We start from the raw sequence: 26,115 nt of genomic DNA, 5'->3' as shown, positions 1-26,115 counted from the left end.
AAACCTTCTCTCTCTCTCTCTCTCTCTCTCTCTCTCTCTCTCTCTCTGTTTTTAAGCTGTGAGAAGAAGCAAAAAACACGAGAAGAGAACCATTTGATGGAAGATAAGAAAAAGAAAAAGCAAGAAGAAAAGAAAAAGAAAGACGCTGCTCAGAAAAAGGTAAGCTTGTGGCAGGCCCTTTCATTTGACATAGATTTACACTCATCTTTTAGCTTTAATTGCTTCTGCCTGTCATTTAATTAATTACTTAGAATTTCAATAAGATACTGTAAGTCCCAGTTCATTGCTGGTAAATGTGTGTTCAACACCTCCCAGATGAAACAGTTACTGGTTTCACAATAAACTATGGTGAAATTCCTTATGATAACTGTTTCAATTTTTTGATTTGCTTTGAAAAACTGATATTAAATACTGTCCAGCATCAAAGCATGCCATTGCAAAGGACATGACATTTCAAATAGCTGAGAGGTTTTGAATGTAAAAGTTAGTAAAATTATTTCAGTGTGTGTATCAGTACTTTTTGAACACTTTCAACTAGGAGCCCCAGTCACATTTTTTTTGTTACTGAGTCCAATTGTTGATAATATATGAGCTATATCATCTGATACACAGCTGATACTCATCGCTTTTTGTTTTGTTATCAGCTTGGATAGCAGTATTAAAAAAAATCAACCACTGGAATGTGTTGAAAATGACCCCTTTTAAACAAGTACTTAAAAAGTCCTTGAAATTCAAATGAACCACATAAAACTATTTTAAATCTTGACCAAAGTTTTGTTCAACAAGGCATTTCAAAAATAAAAACAACATCTACCTAGTTTGTTGCAGGCCACATTTGGGTCTTAGTCATGGCTCAAACTGACATCCATAGAAACTTTTGGTCTCAACTTGAACCAGGGGTTCTGCAGATGAATTCCATACCTGATGTGATATAATCCACTAAAGTTAGACACACCGTGAGCTGAATTAATCCTCTGTTTACATTTGCTTCACCACCATCTTGACAAGAAGGGAGCCTGCCGTATGTCACCACTCCACGTGGTCGCCATATTGGAGAGGCCAAGATCCACAAGTAAACAAATCCCTATTTTCAGCACATTTTAATAATTCCAACTTAAAGGAGCAATATATAACAACTGCATGTCCAAATATGAGTACAGCAGTCCAAATAGCAAGTTGGAGCTGTGGACGGTATATTAAAACCAGTTATTTTTCCTCGTCCCCGCCTCCTCAGACTCAAGGAAGCTCAGGCAGGCCACAGGGGTTATGACAGAGAAGTGACTATTTCAACTTGTCTTTTTCTTAATTTCTGATGATATATCATGAACATTTTATGATTTCTTTCAATAAAAATATTGCAGATTTCCTCTTTAATACTGATGGACGTAAATTTTTTGTCTCTATAATTGTGATGTGAAGTATTCATATCATTCCATCTTTACCCAGCAATGAAAAGAAATCCTGAATAAACTTCCACTTTGTTTTTACTCAGCCAATCTTAGAGCAAGCTGCTGTAAAGTCATATGTACTATTTAAAATGTTAGATGGTGCATAACCACACGCAGCTCTCCAGTATGCTCAGGTGTTTCTGCTGCACAGCACATTGATCACTTGCATATTGAGCACATGCATTTCATCATGCTTGTTTCCCCAGATGCTTTACCCCAGAACTTTACATAGTTGTCACCTTTGTCTTTACCCTGCAGACCCCCTATACCCCTTTCTCCTCCTCACTTTTTCCTTCAGTGGATCATTAGCTTCAGTGTTAGCTTAATAGGTAGCCCGCTGCTCTCGGGATCACCTTTTTTTATGTCCTTTTCATTGGTGCTGATGAAAGCACAATTTTGCATGTTTCTTAATGTATTAGAAGAGCATTGTATTATCTATTTTACTCCCTCCCCAGCTACAAGCCCAATGAACCCTTTCACCCTGGCGAGCAGTAGGAATGAACATGAACCTCTTAGCATTTCAATAGATGAGCAAAACCAGCCCCTGAACATTTTGTTCCGATTGCCCTGGCTAGTTGCTCCAGCACTGTCGTGCAGCTGGTGAGCCAGCCAATGCAACTCAGATGTTGATGCAGCATTTACATTTAGGCCCACAATTTTCACTTATGTGTGGAGAAGCCACTTATTGCTTCATTAGAAGTTATTCTGAGTCTTCTTTCTATTGCTAACAGTTTTTTCTCTCCTTTTTTTGCAGGCCACAGAACAGATAACCAAAGGTGAGTTGTGGATATTTGTATTAAACTTGTTTAGTCAGTGTAATCTGCCAAAGTTAATGTCTTTATTAAGTATGTTTGTTTTTTGCCAGCACTGATGAATCTTCTTTTGCGTTCTTGTTTTACAATGTGTTGCATACTGGATGCATTAACACAAAATATCTCAGAGTCGGCAGAGTTATCTGCTGTGAATCTTGGAATGAGTTTGTGACATGATGTTTTTAAACTGTAGTGAGACTCATCATGTGGGTGCGTTCAATTGTGTATCCTCATAATCAGATGGATAACTCGTGCAAGATTGCTTTTTTGCCTTAGTCTCAATTTGCCCTCTGTTCACTAGTGTTCAATATGGATATGATAGCGTTAGCGTTTACTAAAGTAAAACATCATCTGTGAAAACATTAGCAGCAGCCAGGTGGTCCATACTACCTGAGCCAAAATGGAGGCCAGGTGCCCAGACAAGACTAACAAGGAGCATGGGGATGTTGCAGCTGCTCCTCAGGCCTCCCCATGGGCTCCTCAGGCATACCTAGGAGGGTAGAGGTGAGGAGAAATCTCAGAAGAGAAGAAAACAGAGCAAAAGAACCTCAAAACAAAACTGTGAAAAAGAGAGGTGAATAAAGTTGTCTGAAAAGTGACTTCTGTAGAGAAGAGTCTGCTTAGAGGAGAAACGTGTAATACGTTTATTGTACTAAATCATAAAATGATGTTGATATGTCATCAGAGATTAAGGAGAATGTGCTAAGTTGAAATTGACAGGCAATTGACAGTGATAACCAGCTGATCATCTAACAGTGTGAGACTTGCAGTTGCTTGTCATTGTCAAAATATAATGTTGTGCTCCCTTATGCCCCTTCAGCCTGCAGGCAACCTGTCTGAGCTTTGAGTCTGGGGAGGAGGGGTGGGGGGTAAACAGTTTGTTTCAACCATAGATAGTGTATTACAAAGTGATTCAAACTATTTAATATGCTGTTTTTGACTCCAATTAAATATTTGGACTGCAGTACTCATTTCTCAACATTATGGACTTAAATGGTTGTCCTTTAATGTGCATGTTTTGAGCTCCTCCTCTGTGGCAGCTGCAGACACACACTTCACTTTGTCTCCCTCCAGCCAATACTCTTAATGACCAGAGAGAGGTGGGCAGACAGTGTTGGACAGTCAGTTAGCCCAGGAGCAGATCTCTTCGTCGAGATGAACAGGCAGATGGGAGAGGGACTTAATGTCTCTCAAGGGATGGACAGGGCGAAATCTGATTAGAACTTCTGGTAGACTTTGGCAGCATGGCCTCAATGGCAGCAAGAGGACACACACCTAATTACAGTGTGACTGTCTTCATGTTTTTGTGCCTAAAGCTGTGTTCAGACAAATGTGTTTGTGCGTGTTTGGTGGCTGATTTTGTTTAGATCAGTAAAGAGTTGAAGTGTGTTCTCCTCTTGTGGGTGCATGCAACTGTGAACTCCCCATCATCAAGGGTCAGTGCCTCGACCTCCCACGGCCTCCCTGAAGGATGAGTTAATGAGACTGTAATGTCACAGAGGTGCCCCCTCCCACCCCTTACTCTTCTTGTCTGAGTCACCCTCAGCTCCTCACAGTTTGCTGCACTAATGAATGTGATCTGGGTTAGCTGTGTTAGTATTCTCTTTGTCTCTTATCTCATTTGTGTTGTTTCACAGCATCCGCAAATTGACCTATATACTATGCTTTTCTCCTCATCTTCAAACTAGGCTGCGAAATGCACAATTATTTTCTTGGCTGCCGCTCAGAACAGCATCATGCCATGACCTCATTTTACTGTGATCTTCACCCCCTTAAATGTCACACTTGACTTTTTAGTACTTTCTATATATTTGTGCTTGCAGATGTGCTGATATCCATCGTCTTCCGCATGTTCTGTGGTAGGGCTGAACAATAATCTAAATATGACTGAACCTGCAACAAGGCCAAGTGTAATATTGAAATTGCAGGAGCTGCAACTTTTGATAAAGGTGAAATGTCAATTTTTGAAACATTTATTCGTTCATTTAATATACATTGAAGTGACTGGTCAATAGCGCAGCATTTCAAAATCGCATTTATTGCAACAGCCCAAGTCAAAGAGTATTTATTTTTGTATCATTGTGATCCCGGAGGTGTTATTTTATTTTTATTTTTTATTTAATGGTGTATTCACCCATAAGAAAATACAGAACTGATTTACTGGCTAATCAGCTAATAGAGGCAGATTGTCTCTGATACTAAGTCAGGATACTCTGGGAACTAATTAGGAGAACAGGGATAGTGCGGGAGCTGAATAAACAGACATCCATACACAGGAGATCTCTGGGAAGACCCTGAGCACCATAGTAAGACTACACCACCTCCTGTCTGGTTTAGCAGAGAGGCCCTCCCTGGGACCAGCAGGAGGGAAGAGGGAGCAGAAGAAGGTGGGCTGTAAGAAAAGAGATGGGATGAGTTGTTGTGGTTAAATTTGTGCAAAGTGTAGGGAGGTGGCTGCTAAAACACGGTGCCTTTAGTTGATATGAGAGGGCTAGAAAAAGGCATGCGAGAGCAAAAGAAACAGACGGAGCAATGTGAAACTGTGAGAATGCACTGCAGTTTCCTGTTTGCCGGCACAGCTGAGGGGGCCCTTTGTAGGATACATCTACTGGCTCACACACACTCTCTCAGTCTACAAGCCCCCTTATGTCACAGTTAGACACCAGCAGCATATGTACATTGTGTGCTTGTGCAAAGCAAATGTGGCTTTACCCTTAAAGTTTTACATTGCTCCTCACAAATCCTGCACAGAGAATATTGTGGATTAAATTAGCAAGCACAGCACATTTACCTCCAAATTGTTTCAGTTAAAGCATTTTCTGGTGCATTTGCCAGGTCAGTATGGTTCGTTTGGGCTGGTCTGAAAGCTGTCTGTTGAACTCTTGTTGAGGACCAGACAGTGAGTCAGAGGCTGCCTAAAAGGTGGGTCTGATCTGCTTCAATTCGTTTTGTGGTTTGAGAGCAAAACGTACCAACCACTGGATTTCATGATAGTAGATACGTGATTTTAGCATGAATGTGTTCTTCATTAAAAGTGTGTAAAACATAGTTACCTAAAAAGCTGGGCAGTATATCGATATTATAGCAATGTCATGATATGAGACTTTATATTGTTTTAGATTTTGGATATCATTAGCCTCTGTTGTGATATAACGTGTTGTCTTTTCATTACAGTTAGTAATTGGATTTTCTGAACTTACCACTGTGTGAGCTGTTCTGTAATTTATCTATTTAGTCATTATATCCACATTAATGACGATTATTTATCATATCATATTATTTATGCGTGAAGTTGAATTTGTTTTGTAATGTGCAACTGTCATAAAACACATGTCAGCGTTTATTTAAAAAAGAAAAAAAGCTTGTTGAAATAAAATTTTGATGGATCGGACATTTTGGAATCAGTCCTCAACCGAAACTGGTTCTCAGTTTCCGTTCCTACATGTTTCCCTGCACTAGTGACTACTCAGTAAATCTAGAAATTCTGCAAAATTTGCAAATTTCTCAGATGTGAAAACCTACTTTGCAATAAAAGTGATTCTGAATGTGATCACTCTTCTGTAATAGCAGCATGAAGGAGGCATGTTTGTTTTTGTATTTTCCTCTGTATACCTGGCCATCAAAGCAGCAGCAGTCTCAACAAATGATCAGTTATTTCTTCATGCACTCTTTGTGCAACGAGAGACAATAAATAAACACAAAAGGCACAGTAAAGTTCAGCATGAGTTGCTGTCACTTACCAGAATTTGGATTTCCCCTGTGGGTCCGTGTAGCACTGCTGATGCAGGATGACAGAAGCCAAGTCTGTCCAATCAGTGAGTTACCTGTCAGTCCATGTAGCGTCATGCTTACAGCGTTTGGCTTCTTCATAAAATACAATCTAAGCACATACAGGACCAAAACTGAAAATCAACAATATATCATGTTTATTTCTCGTTCCAGACCATCCTTAAATATACATAGACAAATATCTCAACATAACATGGTAGTTTTTGTTGGCTCTTTACCCAGAAATCAGTGGTTTGAAGAAGTGTCACTTCCCTTTGGCATTTTTCCATAGCGGAATATTTTATCACCCTGAAATATTGTCATCCTAAATTCACTGCTTCTTCTACCTCTTGTCTGTGATGCTGTTTGTCACCACTGTGTCACAGTATAGTTCAATGTCACAATAAACCAAACCTTAATAGTAATAAATATTAGCCTGATGAAAGCTATTGTGTACCACAGGAGAGGCCTGCCACCATCAACAAGCTGTACTAGAGTTAATTTCTAAGGGTTAATGAGCTATTGTGTTTCTGTTCATGACATGCATTTATATCCCTATCAAAGATAGAGCACAACATACATACACATCGAGGCGCACATTTACATAGTGCAATAAAAGATAACATTATTATAAAGTAGTGTCGCGGCAGTAATTTCATAACAGATTAATTTGCCGTTTCACATTCGCTTAATTACGCCCAGCGCTTTGTGTTGGAGAGTCATAAATTGCGGTGCGATCAGGGGGGAATTTATACCAGCGTGCCTCTTGTCATCGTCACCGCCTCTTTTACACGTGTTATCCCAAGGAGCACTGCTGAAATGGGTGCAGCGGTGATAAACCACATTTTAAAGAGCAACAGAGGTGACACCTGGATTCTGCTGTTGTGGAGTGTTATGCTATAAATTGTGCATGAGAGATCATTGTCATTTAATTTATTGTCACTTTAGTTATTTAAATCATCATTAACGCAGGTTTCAGGAGGGTTGATTTTGACATAAGGTCTTCTGAGGGTTATCTGCAGGGCTGGCTCAAGCCTACTTACTGCAGCAAATTGAACACATCCATTATTAGTTTTATTAGCTGTGTGTGTTGTTTACATCATACCCAATATCAGCCTGGCATGTTTTTACCCATCTGTGGGGAGGGACTAGTAAGTAAAGTAGTAAGTTTGATTTAAAAGGTAGCAGACTCAGAAGACTGATTTTGTGTTAATTTGTGCTTTAATATTCAAAGTAATGGGCTTTCACTTTTTGCATGAATGTGACACCAGCTTGCACTAGTATTTCCAGCAGTATTAGCTACTCAGCCCGTTAACATAATTTTGTGTTTTCGTATGTTGACCATTGACAATAATATACCAAAACCCTCTTGGGGGCCCTCTGGTGGCCTAAGCAGGTGCTTAGTTAGCTATTAGTTATTCCTCGTGCTGGTTCTGTAAACTAAGATGGACCAAAAATTAGCTTTAAGGCAGTATTTTTCCTACACATAGAATTACAAGGCAGTTGCGTCCGTCAAATTTTGTGCCGCCTTGAGCTCTCAAGATGGGTGTCTTCATAGAAAACACTAGCAAGCTTTGCTCTTGGTGGATTTCTGTAATTTAACTGCAACTGCAGCATTGCGCTGACATGATGGTGGCATGGCGCTGTATTGTAATCTGCACAGCGCTGCTAAAACGAGGATGAGTCTGTGTCTTCTTTTCTGTGAATTTTCATGCTTGGTGGCATGGCTGTTCAGGTGAATTTAGTTTCTTTTGCATCCAAGAATGTTCATTTTCTTAAAACAAAAAACAAAACAACAGTTTCCTAAATTAAACTACACTTCACTACTTACAGTCCTGACAAATTTACCACATCTGAAGTAACATGCATTATTACTTTTTAATGCCAAAATAATTAGATATGAATTAAAGAGTGATATGAGAGTTTCTGGAGCTGGGTTATAAAGGGAGCTGTAATGTGGAAAGATATGCTGATGTATGGCAGTGAGAAGTTAGGTGGCACAGGGCTAATCTGTGGTTTGACAGAAAATGGCAAAAAAATATACTGCGTTATGGACCATTTTTCATCCCTCTTCATTGCAGTAAAAGGTCAAATTCCTACATGGAATTTTCTCAGTTTAAAAAAAATGTAACCACTGGCCTATCTTGTATGATAACGTTTGTGTGTGGCATTTATCCCAAAATTGCAACTTGCAGTTTCTTTGCTAAGCTAATATTGCTGTCTCAATCATTTTTCAATGAATTGTGTCGGCCCAGCATGTGCTGCCCAGGTCAGGAGGACAGGACGTTCCACTCTCTTTCACACATCACTTCCTCTAAATCATAACAGACAGTGGAATCTGGTCTGCCTGCAGCTGTTGGCACAAAAGGCCAGGGACAGGAGAGTTAGTCTAGAGAAGCTGTCTGTCTCTGTCCTCCACCTGTCTTCTGAGAGCAGCGGGCATTCAGGCAACCCTCCGCTAATCTGTTGTCCCGCTCTGCATGTGGAGAATAGTGTTGTTTGGAAACACAGATGAGAGTGATAGTAGTAGTGTTGTGTTAACTTAGAGTATTTTACACTACTCAGGTGTGTGATTATGTTGCATCATTTAGATATCGAGCTGCTGTTTGATAAATGTTCTGACCTATATATTCTTGTGTTCTTCACACTGTACTGTCAGACATTAAGTGCATTTAAATATGTGATGCAGGCAATGAGGGAGGGTTTTCCCTCTTAAATTCAGTGTCATATTTATTCACTTCTAATTAAGCCCTTTAATCTTCTCTCTTGTGAGGCTCACTGCTCACATTTTAAAGCCCACAGGAGGAAAGAGATGGAGAACCCTAAAGACATGCCTCCCCTCCTCGCTCATGATCCATTCTTACTCTTTCTGCTGCCTCCGCTTTAAATGACATCCGATAAGGATGTAGTAATTTCCGTGTTTCCTTTTTTTACTTCAATTACAGCAGTGTTCTGTGACACTTTGGCAGCAACACCAGATATATGATACACTTGAAATACAGTGTTCTTAAGAAATGGCATGCATCACAGAGGATTTTGTCAAACTTGGATACACATGGATGAAAGGGCAAGGATACACTTTAGTGTTTATGTGCGGATTTTTATTTAGTGTGGGAAACTGAATCTACATCCGTCAGACTTGTTCAGATTTCTTTGTTGTATTCTTGCACTGTTTATACAAAAGACCATGTCTATAAAACAATGTACCAGTGATTCAAAAATGGTGTGCCAAGGCCATATATACATGCTGCATTGTACAACTATCTAGAAAGCTCTGAATGGATTTTTTTAAGATTATGTTTTGTGCTTTAAGCCTTTAATTGAGAGGACAGCTTTAGATAGAGAGGAAATGGGGAAGAAAAAGGGGTGAAGTCATGCAGCAAAGGGCCATAGACAGGAATCAAACCCACAGCTTCTGCTGAGGACTCTACATAAGCCGTAATCATTTCCCAATACAGAGGCAAATTCTATACCCTTAATAAAATTCTGGGTTTCTAAAGATTTTATTACATTACAATCAAGACTATTTAAGACCTTTTTAAGTCTATTACAGATCCAATTTAAGACCTGCTTCACATCTATACAGTGCAAACTTGGCTGGGTGTGGAGGCCATTTTGAATGGACATGAACACAGGAGACTTTGGCTTGCCCTGTGTCCTACCTTGGGCACAAATTGTTTTAAAACTATGAACTGACACATTTTTTGGCTACTAAACTACTAGAGACTATGTCTTGTGTTTGGCAGAGTGGTGGTAGATGAAGCCAGTGAACCTGCCTGCTAGTGGAGTCATGCATCCTACTGGATATTGAGCAACAGCATCAACATGTTCTTTACATAGTTTGTTAAAGCTTCATTCAGGCCTTAACGTGGCTGATTAACGGCTCAGCAATGGAAAGCTTATAATCACTCACAAACAGAATTTTTGCATATCTGTGTACACTCCACACAAGAGTAACAGCAAGATCCACGCCAATGAATGGAAAGCAGTCAGTATGGTATGCTGATAGGCACCAATGCATCAGACAAGAACTTTTACTTTGGTCCAAATTTGAAGCAGTACTACTATCAATAATTTAATTGCATGCACTCTGCACAATAATACATTGTAGGAAATGTTTTATGATGAATGTTTTATGTTTTATGTTTGCTTGCATTTGAAGTGCAATCAGGAGTGTGTCATTTGATAAAATTAATGTATTTAGCTTGTGAAATTATTGCTGTAACTGTTTTATAATCAGTGATTACAAGCAATTATGGCTGATGTAACTGAACTAAATATTACAGGTACTTAAAATGTTAAAAAGCTCACTCACAGAAAGGATCATTTATCTTCAATGTCATGTGTTTTTTTTCTGCTTTCATCCAAAAGGGAGACAGAAAGGTAGAATCAGTGTACTCCTTCTCTTCCACTAGGGCTGGGTGGTATGAACTAAAATATATATGTTACTGTAAAATTTGAGGCACAGACACTAATGGTATATATTGCTGTATATTTGTTTTTTTATTAAAATTTCAACATAAAAGCTTCTGAGGGAGTGAGGCACTGTTATGGCAACTGCATGGCAGCCATTGCTGCACTCTTAACTGTATTACAAAGATAATTTTTAGGGATATTGGATTCTTGCTGATATCCAATATTTTCTAACTCATTTCAGCTAATTGCAGATACCTATACTGATGTATGCATGTATTTTTTTTCACCCAATTGCAGAGAACATTGTGTGTCTCCTGTGGTGAATTAACATATAATGCTTTTTAAAATGGGCACATTTGTTCTATGTCTCATGTCATTAATATTGACAATATTGAAAAATCAAACAAAATGCATCTCTAATAATTTCATACACATGACAGAGCTATTTTAAGAACATTTAATATGCAAACCTGGAATAACAGAAAAAAATATGAAACTTTTTCTCAAGTGTATCAAGTATTATCACCCTTTGTAACCACTGTCATCTGATATGCCATGCAAATTATAGTTTTCTGCTCGTTGTCTGACTTGTCAAACCTTAACCATATCCATATAGATGAAGATGCACCTACCGTTTTACCAACTCCTCCTCCTCCTTGCTGTGTGCACTGTAGCAAATTGTTACAAACATGTTAGTTTGCCGTATACCACCATGGTACCGTAGGGTCAGTTTATACCGGTGCACTTTCTAGACCATCCACCCCTATGTTCCACCTACCTTCAGCTCTCTGATATCTTTCCAGACAACCCCCCCAACCTCCAGGACTTAAACAGTCAGGCAAGCATGCTATCATCTTTTCTCTCAGAAAATTAAGACCCCTTTTAAAGTGGAAAATGGGATGTCTTCCTCTGCGTGAAGCGCACACAGCCCCAAGGCCACGGTTTGATGTGCATCTTTGATGAACTGGGAATTCTCCTGTGCACCCACACAGCTGAGGACTGTGTTTTTGCAAATAGGCTGTCAGCAAGTGGCTCTGATCTCTTTTTACTCTATTTCACTTTTTTCTGCAAAGTGCTGCTGCCTTGTGAGACTAGTGCTTAATAAGCCACACCTTGTTGATGCCAGAGGTTTATTTGTTTTTGTCTCCGGTTCCCCTGTATGATTTTCAGCATCAACATAAATGCAATTATTGATACATTTTGCAACACATGAGCTACTTTGATGTTACTACATTTGCAGGACTTGTGTCATTCTTTTAAAAAGGAAGAATCCAGCGCAGCGTGACTTACTATGGGCAAATAGTGTTCTAATTGTAAGCGGATTTAGATCCGAGCTGCTTTCCGGCAGAGAGACTCGAGCTCACAGTGGAGCGCGCAAGGGGGTGGAGACTGTCTTTCACACACACCATTCTCTTCATCACTTACCCTCCCTGCGCTACCTCCTTCCCTTCCTCCTGTACGTCAGCTCTCTCTTTCGCACTCCCTCCCTTTCCCTCTTCATCTCTTCCCTCTGATTGGCTGACAGAGCAGCCAGCCAGCTTCCCCCTTCCCCCAGCTTCCAGAAGAATCTACGTCACACACCAGAGAGTCCCAACTGTATAACGATCGCCTTCATAACCATTATTATACTCTGTGGCACAACCACAAAGTCCTCTGTTTTTAAGAGGAAATCACCTCTTAAAATCAGTGGGGAGAATTGGCCGGGAACTATTGTGTCCATCTGTCGCCCCTGATACAGTAATAATGACAAGAGGATAATAGTAGATCACAGTGAATGACGGAGAAATGTGGAGAGAGACGAGCACAGGAAGGTGGGGAGGGATGAAGAATGGAGAGTAGCAGATGTAGAGAAATCCGATGAGAGGCGAGCTCAAGCTCTGGAGCTTCCCCCCTCCGATTCCTGAGCTGCAGGGAGAGGGAGACACACAGACAGACACGGGTGAAACTGGATCAGACCATGCATTCGAATGCGGCACTGGGGGGCAAAAATTACATAGGAAATCCCCCCTCCCCCCCGCACACATGCATGACAGACATAAACATACACAGGAAAATGAGGAAGAGAAGGTTGTTATATTTGAGTGAACATGTCTGTCTGTATTTACAAGGCTGTGTGAATGTATTCTACGACACCATCCTGTCCTCTCCCCTCAGTGTGGGCCTCAGCATTACATAACTCTTTGTTTTTGTGTGTGTCGGGCTGGCCGCATGTGTGCGAGTTATTCATTGCTTCACTGCACACACTCGGGATGGCAGCCAATGGCGAAGCACTGCTCTTTATAACTCATTTAGGCCACACAAAGATTTTCTTTTTCTTGCTGCCTTTACAAGTTGTTTTTTTCTCCATCTCCCCCTCCTGTGTTTTATGACCAGCAAGAACTCCAATAGCATTTTAGCCAAGTGCACATTATGTCTGATCAGCTGATATTTGGGTTTGTTCTTGTGGAGTATATGTGGGTTTAAAAACATTTTTTGCATCCTGTTACCATTCTAGTTTACCAGCTTATTCTATTATGTAATAAAATGTTCTGAGGCGATTATCCAGTGTGCTTTGTGTCCCATAATGCATCTCACCCAGCAGCGGCTCTGTGAACCCGAGGTGATCATCCTGTTTGACTTAGCGGTGACCTCTAACCTTACACTTCCACATTCAGCTGCAGTATATTAGCCTGCTGAGGATTTAAACATTACAGCTTCTTCTTTTTTGCATCATCTATAAAAGAAATAAAGTGACAGTTACAGCAGACAGATCTGAATGTGGAGCTGTTTTCATAGTTGTTAGAATATACAGTAATGTAATATAGTAACAATTTATTGAACGATTATGTGTAATGTGAAAGGCATTGCTGGTGGTGAACTTACAGTGAATTATAAACCTGATTAACGTGCTTTTAAATAGAGAAGAAAGTCTCATCTAATATTTTCCAAGAATAGCTCATACAAAGCTAATGCTAACACTGGTGTTGTACTTTAATAATGTTGGCTCTGATGCGATTGTATCCTTTTCAGCTGTCCCTGTCAAATAAAGACAAAAGTGCCTCAAAAAAAAAAACCTCCCTACCTGCATAGGACCAAATGGCAAACAGACCCAGTTAGTGACTAGCTGGTGAATATAGTTGAGTGTTTGGCAGCTAAAAAGCCAGATATCCCCCTTAGGAGTTGTTAAACATCTAAAACAAAGCTAAAAGAGAGTGAATATTGGTTTTACATTCATCAGACGACCATGAACACAGCTCCATGTATCATAAAGGTGCTCTGTAACTGTTCGATGTACAAGTGATTAGTTCACCAGGTCAACTTAAAGGTAGAATCAGTAGGAACTGTCAGTTACTGTTTGTAAATGCACCAGAGAGATAGTTGATTGTTGAGACTCATTGCCAGGACATCATATACCAACATCTTGGTCTGGTAAAGCATCCTGTGAATATGCCTTTAAGGTATTTATATGTCAGCATTGTGTTCACAACTTGTTTCCAGTGCCCCCAAGTGGCCAAAAAAATTCAGGTTTAAGAGAGTGCCTGTGTGTGTGTGTGTGTGTGTGTGTGTGTGTGTGTGTGTGTGTGTGTGTGTGTGTGTGTGTGTGTGTGCACACGTTCGTATGTATGAGAGAGGGAGAGAGAGAATCACGCTGTTGCTAGGGGTAACTAAAGCTAGTGGGATATGAGCACTTGGCTTCAGCAGCTGTGCGAGCAGTTATGAACTAACAGCTTTAGAAGAGCACTGAGAGATGATCATTTCAGGGGCCATAGCCTGCCACAGACCATGACTATCTTATGCTGATGGGCCCGAGCACTCTTTACAGTACTGTCCTGATTGAGACAATTGTCCCCAATAATGCAGCAGGCAGATCTAAGTCCATTATCTGGTAGTTGACCTCCTCATCACTTCCGATCTGTGACCAGGCACCATGGCAGACTGTGAGAGTTGTGTGTCTTGGCCATTCCTAAAGGCTGAAGGTTTATTACAGTACAGTACCACCCTGAGATTATTACAGTCCTCTGCTTCTCCAAAGAGAAGCCATGTGTTTAGACTGACCACCGCCTAGAGTCAAGCCTCAGGCAGCCAGGAGAGACGACGAATCTTGTGCATTTATAGATGTCTCCTCATTTGCCTGTCTGAATTTAACATTATGATCCTCCTCATCTAAAAGTGACCGTGGCTTTGAAAAGAGGCAGTGGAGGAAATGCTCAGCCACAGCAGCTTTCCAGAAAAGACTTGAACTTGTGATTGTAGGGGTGCCCAAAGTAGGGCCTGCGGGCCATATGTGACCTGCCACTAGGTTTGATTCGCCACAAACAAAAAACAAAGATAGGGCACTTTTATTTGTCACTGTGGGGAGAGCTGCAGCAATTAGTCTATTAATGGATCCTAAGAGAACTAACGATTTTGATAACTAATCACTCATTTCAGTTTTCAGCTTTTCTCTGTCATTTATGATATTAAATGAAAAGTTATTTTTAGACTGTTGGTTGCAAAAAAAGAAGCAATTTGAAGACGCTAATCTGGAAAATTCAGATTATTTTTTTGACATTTTATGGACTTAACAGTTCATCGATTAATTGAGAAAATTATGTTGGTAACTCTTGGAGACCAGCAGCAATATAGACAAGTACTGACCCACTGCGTTTGCACACATTCCCTTCTAAAAAAAATTCATCCTAATATTACTTAATATTACAATACAATAGGTGTATTTGGCTGTTGGCCCACCATTAAGTTTCAGTTTTGGCCCTCCAAAGGAAAAAAGTTTGGGCACCCCTGCTATATAGTGTATAAAACACATCAAGTAATAACTTTTTTTTTTTTATATGTCAAATATAATGACAAGTGTAATTAAACAGTCGTTAAAAGTGCAACTCATTAACTAATGAGTCAATAATTGTTTTGGCACAAGTGTGCATTCAACAGCTCTGCTATGCTTAATACTCCTTTACTTCCCTCATCCCTGCATTTCTGCTTTCTTGTTACCTGTCCCCCCACCACCCTCCCCTCTCCACAGTGCCAGACTCTGCCAAGCTCGACCCCACCCCTCCTCTTCCCCCTGTCAACCCCAGTGCCGTCCCGTCTGTACCCCCAAGCAGTGGCAATGGCAAGCGCGCCCCCTCCGGAGGTCAGCCGCAGACAGCACAACAGCCCCAGACTCCGCTCCAGCAGCGCTACCCGCCCAGAGAGGTGCCCCCACGCTTCCGCCAGCAGGAGCACAAGCAGCTGTTGAAGAGGGGCCAGCCTCTGCCCGTCGGGACTCTGCCTCTCACCACCACGGGACGTCCCACCACTACTGAACCTGCAGCAGCAGTAGCCATACACTCCTCTCCCTCCTGCTCCTCTTCCTCCACAGCCAGCCTGCCTACAGGTCAGCCTACACACTGTGTTGGCGAGTCACTACCTTTTTTTTTTTTTTTGCAGAAGATATTAAAGGGAATTGCTAATAGGGTAGTTGTAAGCTGGCCAGACACTGAATTTTCATTAGTCTTGTACGTCATATTAACTCACAATATAAGTTTTAATCTGCCTTTCTGCACAGCTACAGCTCACACTGAACACAAGCATAGATCCTCAGTTCACTTTTGTACAGAGACAATTCCAAAGTTTATTCAAGCAAGATGACTGAGTCCTCAACAATGTTAACAAACACAGAGAAAGGCAGTTCTGCTGTGATTGGAAGGAAAAAATATTCTGTGCTGAATTTCAGTTTTGTATCACTGCAGTCTCTGTCAAGCCTACAATACTTCAGTAATATTGTAACTGTGCAACTTTTACAGGGATTTATCAGCAAAATAAGAAGAACTGGAATATAATATGAGAATTAAGAATTGTTGTTTGTGTCAGAATGGACAAACGAAAGACTGGCTCTAGATAAGTCTTTTGTGTGAGTTTTACTACTTCTACACCGTGGGTCTTCAACAAAGGGTCTGTGACCCATAGCAGGGGTCCACAGAGTCACTGCAAGTTACTGCAAATTATTAAGTTCAGTTTTTTTTTTTTTTCTGAAAAACACACATGAACCTGAATCCAAGATAAATAGGTCTATTTGAAAAACAAAAGCAAAAAACCCCCACAAATATTTAATGTACACTGACAAAAGGTAACCAGTGAATTCTTGTGCAGTCATGTGAGCTGGTTAACCGACTGAGTCACTGTGCAGCACCTATCCATAACAGTGACCTAGATAGCCAGGTATTATTGTATTGAAAAAGCTTTTGACGTACCCTCCACCTCAGAAACCATCACCAGTGGTGCAGAGGATGAGGCCAATTTACCTAGTGGCTAATGCTAGGTAAATTGGCTATAGCTGTTGCTGACTTAGCAGCTAGAGGTAATTGCCAATGAAGGAAGACCCAAAATTATTCAATGCAATATTTGTAATAGAGGGTTGCTGCTCCATTCCTCTATAAACAAAGGGGTCCGTAGCCTGAAAAATGTGTTTCCAATCTGAAGCTCACCGCTAGATGGCACAGAATCCTACACACTAGTCCATTAACAAAAAACTTCACAGTCTTAAGTGACATTGGCTGTATCTACTCCTATTTTTTGCATGGTGCTGTGATTGCAACAGAGAGGGGTACCTGTAGAGCAGTGCAAAGGCATCACAGGTGCTGCTGACTGTTGTTTATTTGCAGTCTGCCTCTGCCTGGCTGGGAATTAGAAATGGGGATAGAGGAATACTGGGGTAGAGGATGGAGAGTAAACACAGCTGGCTATCTCTGCATGTGTGTGTATTTTTCTTCCTGAGGCTCCGCTTGTCACATTAATCGGATTCTCGTGTATTTCCAAGTGGTCTATTCTTTCTTAATAAAATATCATCAGCTCTTTGAAGATGATAAAACTCTTTTTAGGGCACTTGGCACTTTTCATTGTCTGGGAAGGAAAACAAATTTTAGCATTAAGTGTGTGTCTGAGTATCATCGAACCCCTCTGCTGTTTCAGTGCAGTCCTATCTCCATGGCAATGAGATGTTTATCCCGTCCTCCTGTGTTTCTCCTCCTCCTCCCTCTCATCGTCGTCCTCCTACTCTTCGTTGATCATTGCCGACTGGCCCTGCAGTATTTCGTGTTTTTGGAGGAGGAGCCATATGGAGCGAGCTAGTTGGCTGGCCGCCTCAGTGGGCCTGTCCTGGCACTGATAGAAAGACTGAGTGAGAAGGAAAGAAAGAAAGAAGGAGAGAGCTAGCATGGCAGAGGTCCAGTACTGTGGGCTGAAGTGACTCATGGCTTACGGTAAAAGCTGCTGCTTCTCTCCGCCCCTATCTGGCAGGCCTGCTCTGCTCTGCTTTTGCTCTCTGTGTGTCTTTGAACTGATTGATTGCATTAAGACAGACAGACAGGAGGACCTTCCAGACTGAAAGACAGGAGTCCAGTGGGAGGTTTTCATGTTCACTTTCAAGGCAACTCAAAAGTGATCAGAAAAGTTTTGCACGTGACTTTCCACTCTATGTCCGTTCATGGTTTTTCATGCACCTCTTCGACCATCGAATATCTCAGTTTAAAACCTCACAGCTCCGTTTCTGGTTTGTATGCAGTAGTGTCATTTATAAGTGGCACTTCCAAAAAGTTGGGATCTTGTGTAAAACATAAATAAGAACAGAATGCAGAACATTTTTGACTTATATTCAATTGAATACAGTACAATGACAAATATATTTCATGTTCAAGCTGATGCCTGCAACATGTTCCAAAGTTGGAAGAGATTTACCACTGTGATACATCACCTTGTCTTTAGCAATACTAAGCAAGTGTTTGGAAACTGAGGATTTCTCCCATTCTTGCTTGATCTTCAGGTGTTCAGCAGTCTCTGCTGTTGTCTTTTTTTTTTTCACTTCATGATGCACGGCACAGTTTAAAGGGAGACAGATCTGGACTGCAGGCAGGCCTTGAAAAGTGAAAAGTTTTTTCTATTTTACACAATGTCCCAACTTTTTTGGAATTGGTTATTGTAGCACATACAGAGCTCCAGAGGTAAACCCACCTCTATCACTTTGTCCCTGCAGCCTTGTCTGCTGATTGTCTCCCTCTCTGCTTTCATTTCTTGCTGATAGCTAACAGTAGAAGCACACTAGCTACATTCATTCCCCCCCTCCCCTCTCCCCTCCATCCGCTAACTCCCCCTCACCTCACCCCGTCTTTCATTACCCGGTCACATGTCAGCTCTCTTGAAAAATTTGGCTGATCAACGTGGTCTTTGTGTTCATACTTGTATACATGTGCTTGTATGTAAACACAAACATTCTCTTCCTCTGTGGTGTTAACTGTGCGTGTCCCTGCTCAACTTGACACACAGCAGCATTATTTTGCTCTAAAGGCAAACAGTTGCAACCACAGGTGTGTTTTAATGTTCAAAATTCATGACTTTAGATTTCATATCAATATAGATACCTTTAATGGAGATACAAGTTATCCTTACTGAGGGTGTTTAATGTGAAGTCCAGAGTGTTCAAATTATGAGGCTTTAATGTCAGAATATGGCAGAAATGGAATATGATATTATTATATTATTATATTATTTTTTGTAAAGGATTTTTTTAACGACTTAGAGTTTATTGCCAGTTTCCACCAGTCCTTAAAATATAAAATGAAAATATTTTAATATATATAAATTAAATAAATATAAATTAACATAATTAAAATTAATAAATACATAAATATATACATATTTAAAAGACATATTTTTACAGGTAAAACATTCATTTGGATTGATGAAGCTAACTTTTATAAAGTTGCTTTAACTTCAGTCTTGCTTTTTTTGAAAAAAAAAAAAAAAAATCACGCTGTTGCATGGGCTAAGGTGGCATCCTCTCTCAGAAAAGAAAAAGTTAATTCTAGTAGTAAAAAGTTAAAATTGTTACTGTTAACATTACTTTTCATATAATGTGGGTAAGTGCAAGTTCATTGAGAGATGCCTCGAGAGCGGCAGAGTGCTTGGTTGAAAAGCTTGCTGAAAATGTAGGCACCTTGTGCAAGAAAACCCTCAAATTAGGAACTTAAAGAAAAAGTCCATGTTTCCTGATTCTGACTTTGCTAAAAGCTTTGTACTTCATTTTACTTGTATGGATGTGAAAAAGGTCTTAAATTGCATTCATATCGGTCTTAAAAAAGTGTTAATAAGTCTTAAATTTAACTTGTTGAAACATGCAGAAACCCTGGATATAGTAATTAAAAACTGATTCATACATTTTTGTACAGTTGTATAGTGGAATAATAATGTATGGTTGTCATCAAATCCCAAGACAAACCTGGATTTGATCATGGCACACCGTTTGGGAACCACTGGTCTAATACCACATAGTTAAAGCCAATAAAGTAACAATCAAGGTTTTATATACCCATAGGGATTGTACTTGCTCAGCACAACAGGGGCCGACACCAACAGAAACACATCCTAATGTAAACAGGCCTTGTCTAGTAAAAGAACAGTGCAGCTAATGTGCTAATAGCTTGTCTAGTAGAGAACAGCGAGAGTGTGTGCATACTAGACTTGATGTGCTCTTTAAGTCTGCTGATGATGCTGTAAAAGAGCCTTGGGAATCCCCTCAAAGAGGACTGGGACGTCTTGTGATGTGATTAAACATCAGCTCTCTGTTAACCACAAATGTTCGGCATTCGCTCCTTCTTTTTTCTATCTCGTCTCTCTCCGGCTCTGTGCTCCTGCTCCCTGTGCTCTTGCTGCCGTGCTCGCTTTCTGATGCATATGTGTTCACCTCCTCCAGCTCACACATACTCTCATTAGCCCCAGGGCAGTGGGGATAAGTCAGGCTGCACATACTATATGTATATCTGTCAATCTTGCAATAATTACAGCCTTCTCCCAGTGTTGCCTTTTGCTGGGCTAACAATCCATATCCCAGGGCCCTTTCATGTAGAGGAGGCGTGAGAGAGCAAGCTATTTTAAGACTGGCATGCTGGAGAAAGCCCTTGACCTGATTTATCCTTTAGAGGAGGAGGAGAAAGGGGATACTCGCAGGCAAACATGACAACCAGATGTCTTAGATGTGTACTTTTTAAAGACATGTTTTGTCCCTCTGTTAGTCTTTTCCCTTGAGATAATGTTGCGATAATAATATAGCATTAACAGCAAAACAGCGGCGAAGAAAGCATCCATAAGAAACAGATTTTCTTGCATATATTTCTCTATAGTCCCTGTCATTAAATAGCTGCTGTTTATTCCAGCCTAGAATACTATTTAGCTAACATACAACAAACTGTCTCTGCCACCTCAGCATATGGCCAACAGTAGCAAAAGTGGCAAAAGCTGTCGAGTGTTATGTATGTGCTGGGAGGAATATAGAAGTCTCCCCATTCGGTGTATGGCTGTTGGCAGCTATTCTGCTTTGTCATATTGTAGGCAAACAGGAAATGCAGGCCACTTTTACAGCGCTGCCCTGACCCTGCCTCACTCGCAGACCCTTAAATAATTGTGACATAAAAATCCGCTGGTTCAGTAGAGTATACTAGTCATTACTAGTCTTCTTCATCAGGCAAATGGTGTTTTGCGAAGATGTTTCACATTAGTGATTGTACAACCTAATAATCATGATTATTCATTATCTCATTCAGTGCTTAAGATGAACTCTTTTGTAAAAGAAAAGAAACAATTTGTGAGATAATTTTCAGTTTCACTACCATATGCATTATGTAAAAATACATTGTTATCAACTGCAGTTTATGCTGAAGTGCAAGCACATTTTGGACTGAAAATTTATATTGATTAATCCACTTATTTCTTGTTTTGTCAATGAAATGTCAACAAATTGTGAAAACACAACCTTTCACTGTGCGTAAAAGTATCCAGCCCTAAAAGCAACAGAGGGAATGTAACTTCTAAGTAATACTAACTGGATTTAAAAGACTCACAGATGCTGCTGTCCTTTTGTAGTACTTATTTACTCTCTGTTATTTTGTGCAGAATTGATCAAAGGTCAGCAATGGTTGTGACAATTTCAATATTAAATTGAAAATCAATTAAAATGAGCTTTCAATTTCAATAATCAAAATCAAAGGTAGAATTGACAATTGTCCCAGTATTTTTTCCCCTTCACCTATTTGCAGTGATTTTCCAGAGAGGGAGAATGTCCTCCATCAGGATAGGAATAGGTGCAGTCTGGTGCATGTCTGACAGTGTTTCCCCTCCCATTGTTTTGGAGGAGCACCTCACAGCCCTTAAAAGGAACAAATATTTTATTTTATGTTGTGAATTCTTCACATTCAGATGTTTTTGTTCACACACTTGTATTTTGAGATTTTATTTTGAAAAGTGCACAGTTCTGCACTCTTCGTTCATTCTCTGCTGTGGTTGTTACAGAGCCGAAATCGCAGGTGATGTGCTGTCAAGCTCATGTAGTACAGTGACTCGACTCTCTCAACGATGTTGCACTGTCTTGTCAATCTTGTATTGTTGATGTATTTATTATACCGCTGTGATGTCTGTAAAGACTTGTTTCAGCAGTTAGCCTGCTAAGAAATTAGCGGGCTGAGCAATTAATTGGCTAGCCAGCTCACTTGCCCTGTACTACTGTGTATACACAGTTAACACGGTTACTGCAACAGTTGTTTAATATTCACAGAGTATGCTGAACTCATTTTACAATCTTTAACTGCTTAATGCTGGCAACAAGTCAGATATGACTCTATTCTCTGAGCCGAGACATGTAGTTCACCACGTCGTAAACTTATTGACAAGTATATATATGGTGTATAGACATATTTGTAACGAATCAAAGTAAGAACCATTTTAGTGCTGCAACCACCACTAGATCAAAAACTAAAGGTTAGCTCTGGTGACCTCTGTTGTCTCATTAAAGAAAACTTCATCCATTTATTTGGCAGATGCAATCCTTGCTTTCTCAGGCTGTTCCCTACACAGTTATGTGCTGTTTCAAAGGCACCAAATCAAAAACAATTGGGATTTTGGTCATTAAACACAGAGGTACTGTAACACATTCCTGGGAAGTGCATATTCGTGTGTGTGTGTCTGTCACAGAGCTCGTTCATCTGGCTGGCAGCATGCATTGTCAGCTCTGTACCATACCGTCTCTCTGCCCCTCGGGGACTTCATTAAGCCAGGATCAGTCCAGCTGAGGCCCACACAGCCCTCCTAGATTACTTCCTCCTTCCATCTCTCAACATCTATCTCTGTCTCACAATTTCTGTCCTCTCTGTCTTTGTACTTTTATGCACCATGATCCTACTTTACCTGACCCTTATATCCCACCCCGCTCACGCACAGACACACACCTTGCTACACTTGCATGTCGTACATATGTGTCCACTAGTTATGTAAAATGAAAAATGCTAGGAGGCAGAAGGAAAGCATGAAAGGAAGTTTTGCCTGCTGATCTGAGCATTCAGGAAGTAGTGTGTGTTTTTTTTCTGTTTGGCGGTGTGCATGCATCAACACAGTAGATGTAGTGTCTGCACTGTGTGTGCGTTAAGACACAAAGGAGCGAGTAGCCATGCAGTAGCACGACATGACCTCACTGCATGTTAGGTCCTCACAGTGGAGAGGCACAGTGGGCCAAACCTTAGCCATAAAGGGACTCTGTTCTCGACCAAACATTGACTTATTGTGTTGTTGCGTGGGTGCCAGGATCATTTGTAAACAATACCAGCCTTGATCCAAAGGCCTGCTGCTCTTTTTTTTTTCTTTTGCCGAGCTCCCAACCCCTGCTATCCTCCTCCCTTCATGACTTCTATTAAATCTCATGCATGTCTTCCTCTGTTGTATCTGTATACAACCTCTTTCCTCCTGTAGCTCCTGGGTCATGTTTGGGACCAGACCAATATTCCCTCATCATGCACTGTGATAGGATCCATATGAGTTTGCTCATTTTGTGTCCTTGCCCTTTGACCATAGGTGCCCCATGAAGTGACACATTTCTATTTAAAGCTTGGTGCTGCTGCTCGTTTCCAGCTACAACTAGAAGAAGTTACTCAGTAGGGAACAGATCTCTGTTAGGCAGCCCAAATGGAATATTTGGATGTAACTCCTTGTAATCACCAATATTCTGATTAGTAACTGTAATTTACTTAGCAGTAACTGTAAGAGATTCAAATTACATTTATTTAGTAGTTTCCTCACATATAGGCCTAACTAGTTACGTAAATAGTACTTGGAGTAGTAAGTAGTCACTTTCCAGAATTAGTTTCTGTTATACATTAGTGTGGAATGTTGTTGTAATCAATGCATGGGTTCTTAAATTATGGCCAAAAATGTTTTTTGTCAGGTTACAGTGACCTATGTCGACGAAAATCTAAGTAGTTCATCCTTGAGTCCTAGCGGACATTTTTGTCAAGTTCGAAAAAATTTCCTCAAGGCGTCCTTGAGATATTGCGTTCACAAGACTGGGATAAGTCAAAAACATAATACCTCTGACCACGACTGTTGCTGGTGTGGAGACAGAATCACAGAGGTCCGTCAGCATACAGTCGTGAATATGCACAAAAAGAATTTGGTTGATAGGCCCAGTAGTATCTGAGATTAGATGCAGACAAGCTCCAGGCACGTTGGTCACACACACACGTAAGCACACTCACATGCAAGTGATCACATGATCCCTTCCAGGTTTACACCTGGCAGACATAACTAGTAGTCATTGATTTGACAAAAAAGACATTTGTCATCAAGTGTGACAGGGCTAAACAATTAATTGAAAATTGTTCAAAATGGCAAAATCAGGAGCTGCAATTATTTGATAAAGGTAAAATGTGTCACAACATACTATTATCAATGAAGCATCGTGGTGCAGCTGAGATGCCTCAGCCTACAAATCATGTTCTCCAGACATAAGGGAACATGCTTGTTTGGTACAGATCCCAGCAAAAATGACATCCCCATCATTTTTATATTTTCTTAAGTGAAAATTAAATGCAAAAATTGTCATTCCCATTGAAATCGTGACTCATATCACAATTGCAATATCTGTGTTAATGATTGCAATGTGATTTTTTGCATATTGTTCAGCCATAACATTTGATCTGATGAAATGCCTGTTCATACATAAACACGCGCTTGTGTGAGGAAATTGTCATTCCAGCACCAGGGTTGCAGCCGGCCTTTGTGGGGTTTCTCTTCCTCTCTCTTGCCTGCCACTGCTATTCAAGAGGCCTTCCATTGTGGACAGCAGTGCTAATTGCAGATGGAGTGGTCTTGGCTAAATATTTAGTGACAGTTCTGAAAGGTTGAAAGATGTGAGGGTGGGGGGAGGTTAGAGGAGTCCCCCTTTTGTTTTGTTTTACCTCATGCCTCGTGAGTGCATAATGAAAGTCTCCAGGCTTTATCGTTCAGCTGTTAACCAAACCCCCCCACCACACCGATACTGCCCCCCATCTCTACAGCGCTCTCTTCCCCTCCCCCAGCCTGCTGTCTTTCAGTGCTTTTCCAGAGAGGGAGAATATCCTCCATCAGGATAGGAATAGAGCACGATATAAATAAAGCCAGAGGGAGGCAATAGATAGAAGAGGAGAGACCCAGCCAGAGCAGTGTTGGTGGGAGGGACTGAGCATGAGGGGTGAGGAAGGAAGGGAGGAGGGGGGGTTGTCTCATGCCGCGCAAGAGCTGTGCAACTTCTTGGCAGCATTTCAGAAACGAGCCTCAGAAGCTTGGCGAGCCGAGCAGACATATTGAGACAAGGATGGTCGCTGCGTCGCACAAAAACTAGCTCTTTACAGGATGGTTGGGAGGCACCTCTCCACAGGTATTTCACTACCGTGTTTCCTTCTTTCCTCTTCCAGCTCCCTGTTTTTTCTCTTCTCTGTCTCTTCTGCGTTGTTTTGGTGGCTGGTATTTACACACTGTGTGGATGATCACTTTAAGCATTAAAGCTGCAGTGGCAGTGCATTGCGGGCATGCAGTGTTGAGTTCTTCTGCTTTGTGTTTATTATTGTGAGTGAGACATGCGTGCAGAAAACAGCAATGTTGGAGATACAGACGGTAGCTCAGAGCCCTTTTGGCTGTAGTTCAGGACTGAGAAAATGGCGGTCCTGCACTTCTCAGTGGAGTGACGCTACAGAACGACAGCGCTGTGTGTGTCAGAAACACAGTGCCCTCTTTTTTCCCTCCTACTCTCCCACTGCCTCCTCTCCCTCCTTAGTTGCAAGCATTAAAGTAAGCTTGAAAACAGGGGGTGGTACACAAATGCTGTCACTCCCCTCATGTAGTTGTGACACAGTCAGTCACTGCATACAGACTAAGCATGCATGTGAAGGCAAATGTAAACAACAAGCCGCAGCAGCATGAGGAACAGGAGAAACGAGGCAATGAGGCGGCAGCAGGTTGGTCAGTACACCAATCATGATCTGCAGCGGGGCTTAGTTTGTACCAATATGATGCATATGCACACTGGAACTCCAGGGAGCTCGATCAACTCACTCCACAGGGATCTAAGAGAAATAAGCCAAAGCAGTACTTTGTGTAGTCCAAGCAGTTGTGCAGACAGATGGAGATTGATATCTTGATGAGGAGACAGGCAACTGAGGGTTAGTGCAAAGTTTTTGTGCTTCATGTCAAGCAGAGGTCATAACTACAGTGGCTAAGAGGTCAGAAGTCAAAGATGACTCGGATATCATTCATTACATCCTCTAATGTGTTTCTTTGACATGACAGTCCTTTTTTTGGGTAACTTGTTATGAAGATGCTGAACAGTTCTTGGCTTCAAGAGCTCCTCATTTCATACATGACAT

At 40.9% G+C, this 26,115-nt stretch overlaps 1 protein-coding gene across 3 annotated transcripts in view; it reads left to right on the top strand.

The window, feature by feature from the left end:
* The window catches only part of tnrc6c1 (trinucleotide repeat containing adaptor 6C1), a 55,228-nt gene that overhangs the window by 9,403 nt on the left and 19,710 nt on the right, over nt 1-26,115 (top strand). For 2 of the 3 annotated variants that reach the window (XM_084743706.1, XM_084743705.1), the window contains exons 2-4: nt 57-159; nt 2,203-2,224; nt 15,444-15,797. In XM_084743706.1, the coding sequence (XP_084599832.1) occupies nt 97-159; nt 2,203-2,224; nt 15,444-15,797 (439 nt within the window). In that variant the 5' untranslated portion in view covers nt 57-96. Of the gene's footprint in view, nt 1-56; nt 160-2,202; nt 2,225-15,443; nt 15,798-25,015; nt 25,131-26,115 lie in introns of those variants that run through there. The other variant, XM_084743707.1, reaches the window with a different exon arrangement.

This window comes from Lutjanus erythropterus, chromosome 19 (genome assembly GCF_056507025.1).
Source record: "Lutjanus erythropterus isolate fLutEry1 chromosome 19, fLutEry1.hap2, whole genome shotgun sequence".
Taxonomy (NCBI): domain Eukaryota; kingdom Metazoa; phylum Chordata; class Actinopteri; order Lutjaniformes; family Lutjanidae; genus Lutjanus; species Lutjanus erythropterus.
This window is presented reverse-complemented; position numbering and strand designations above follow the sequence as displayed.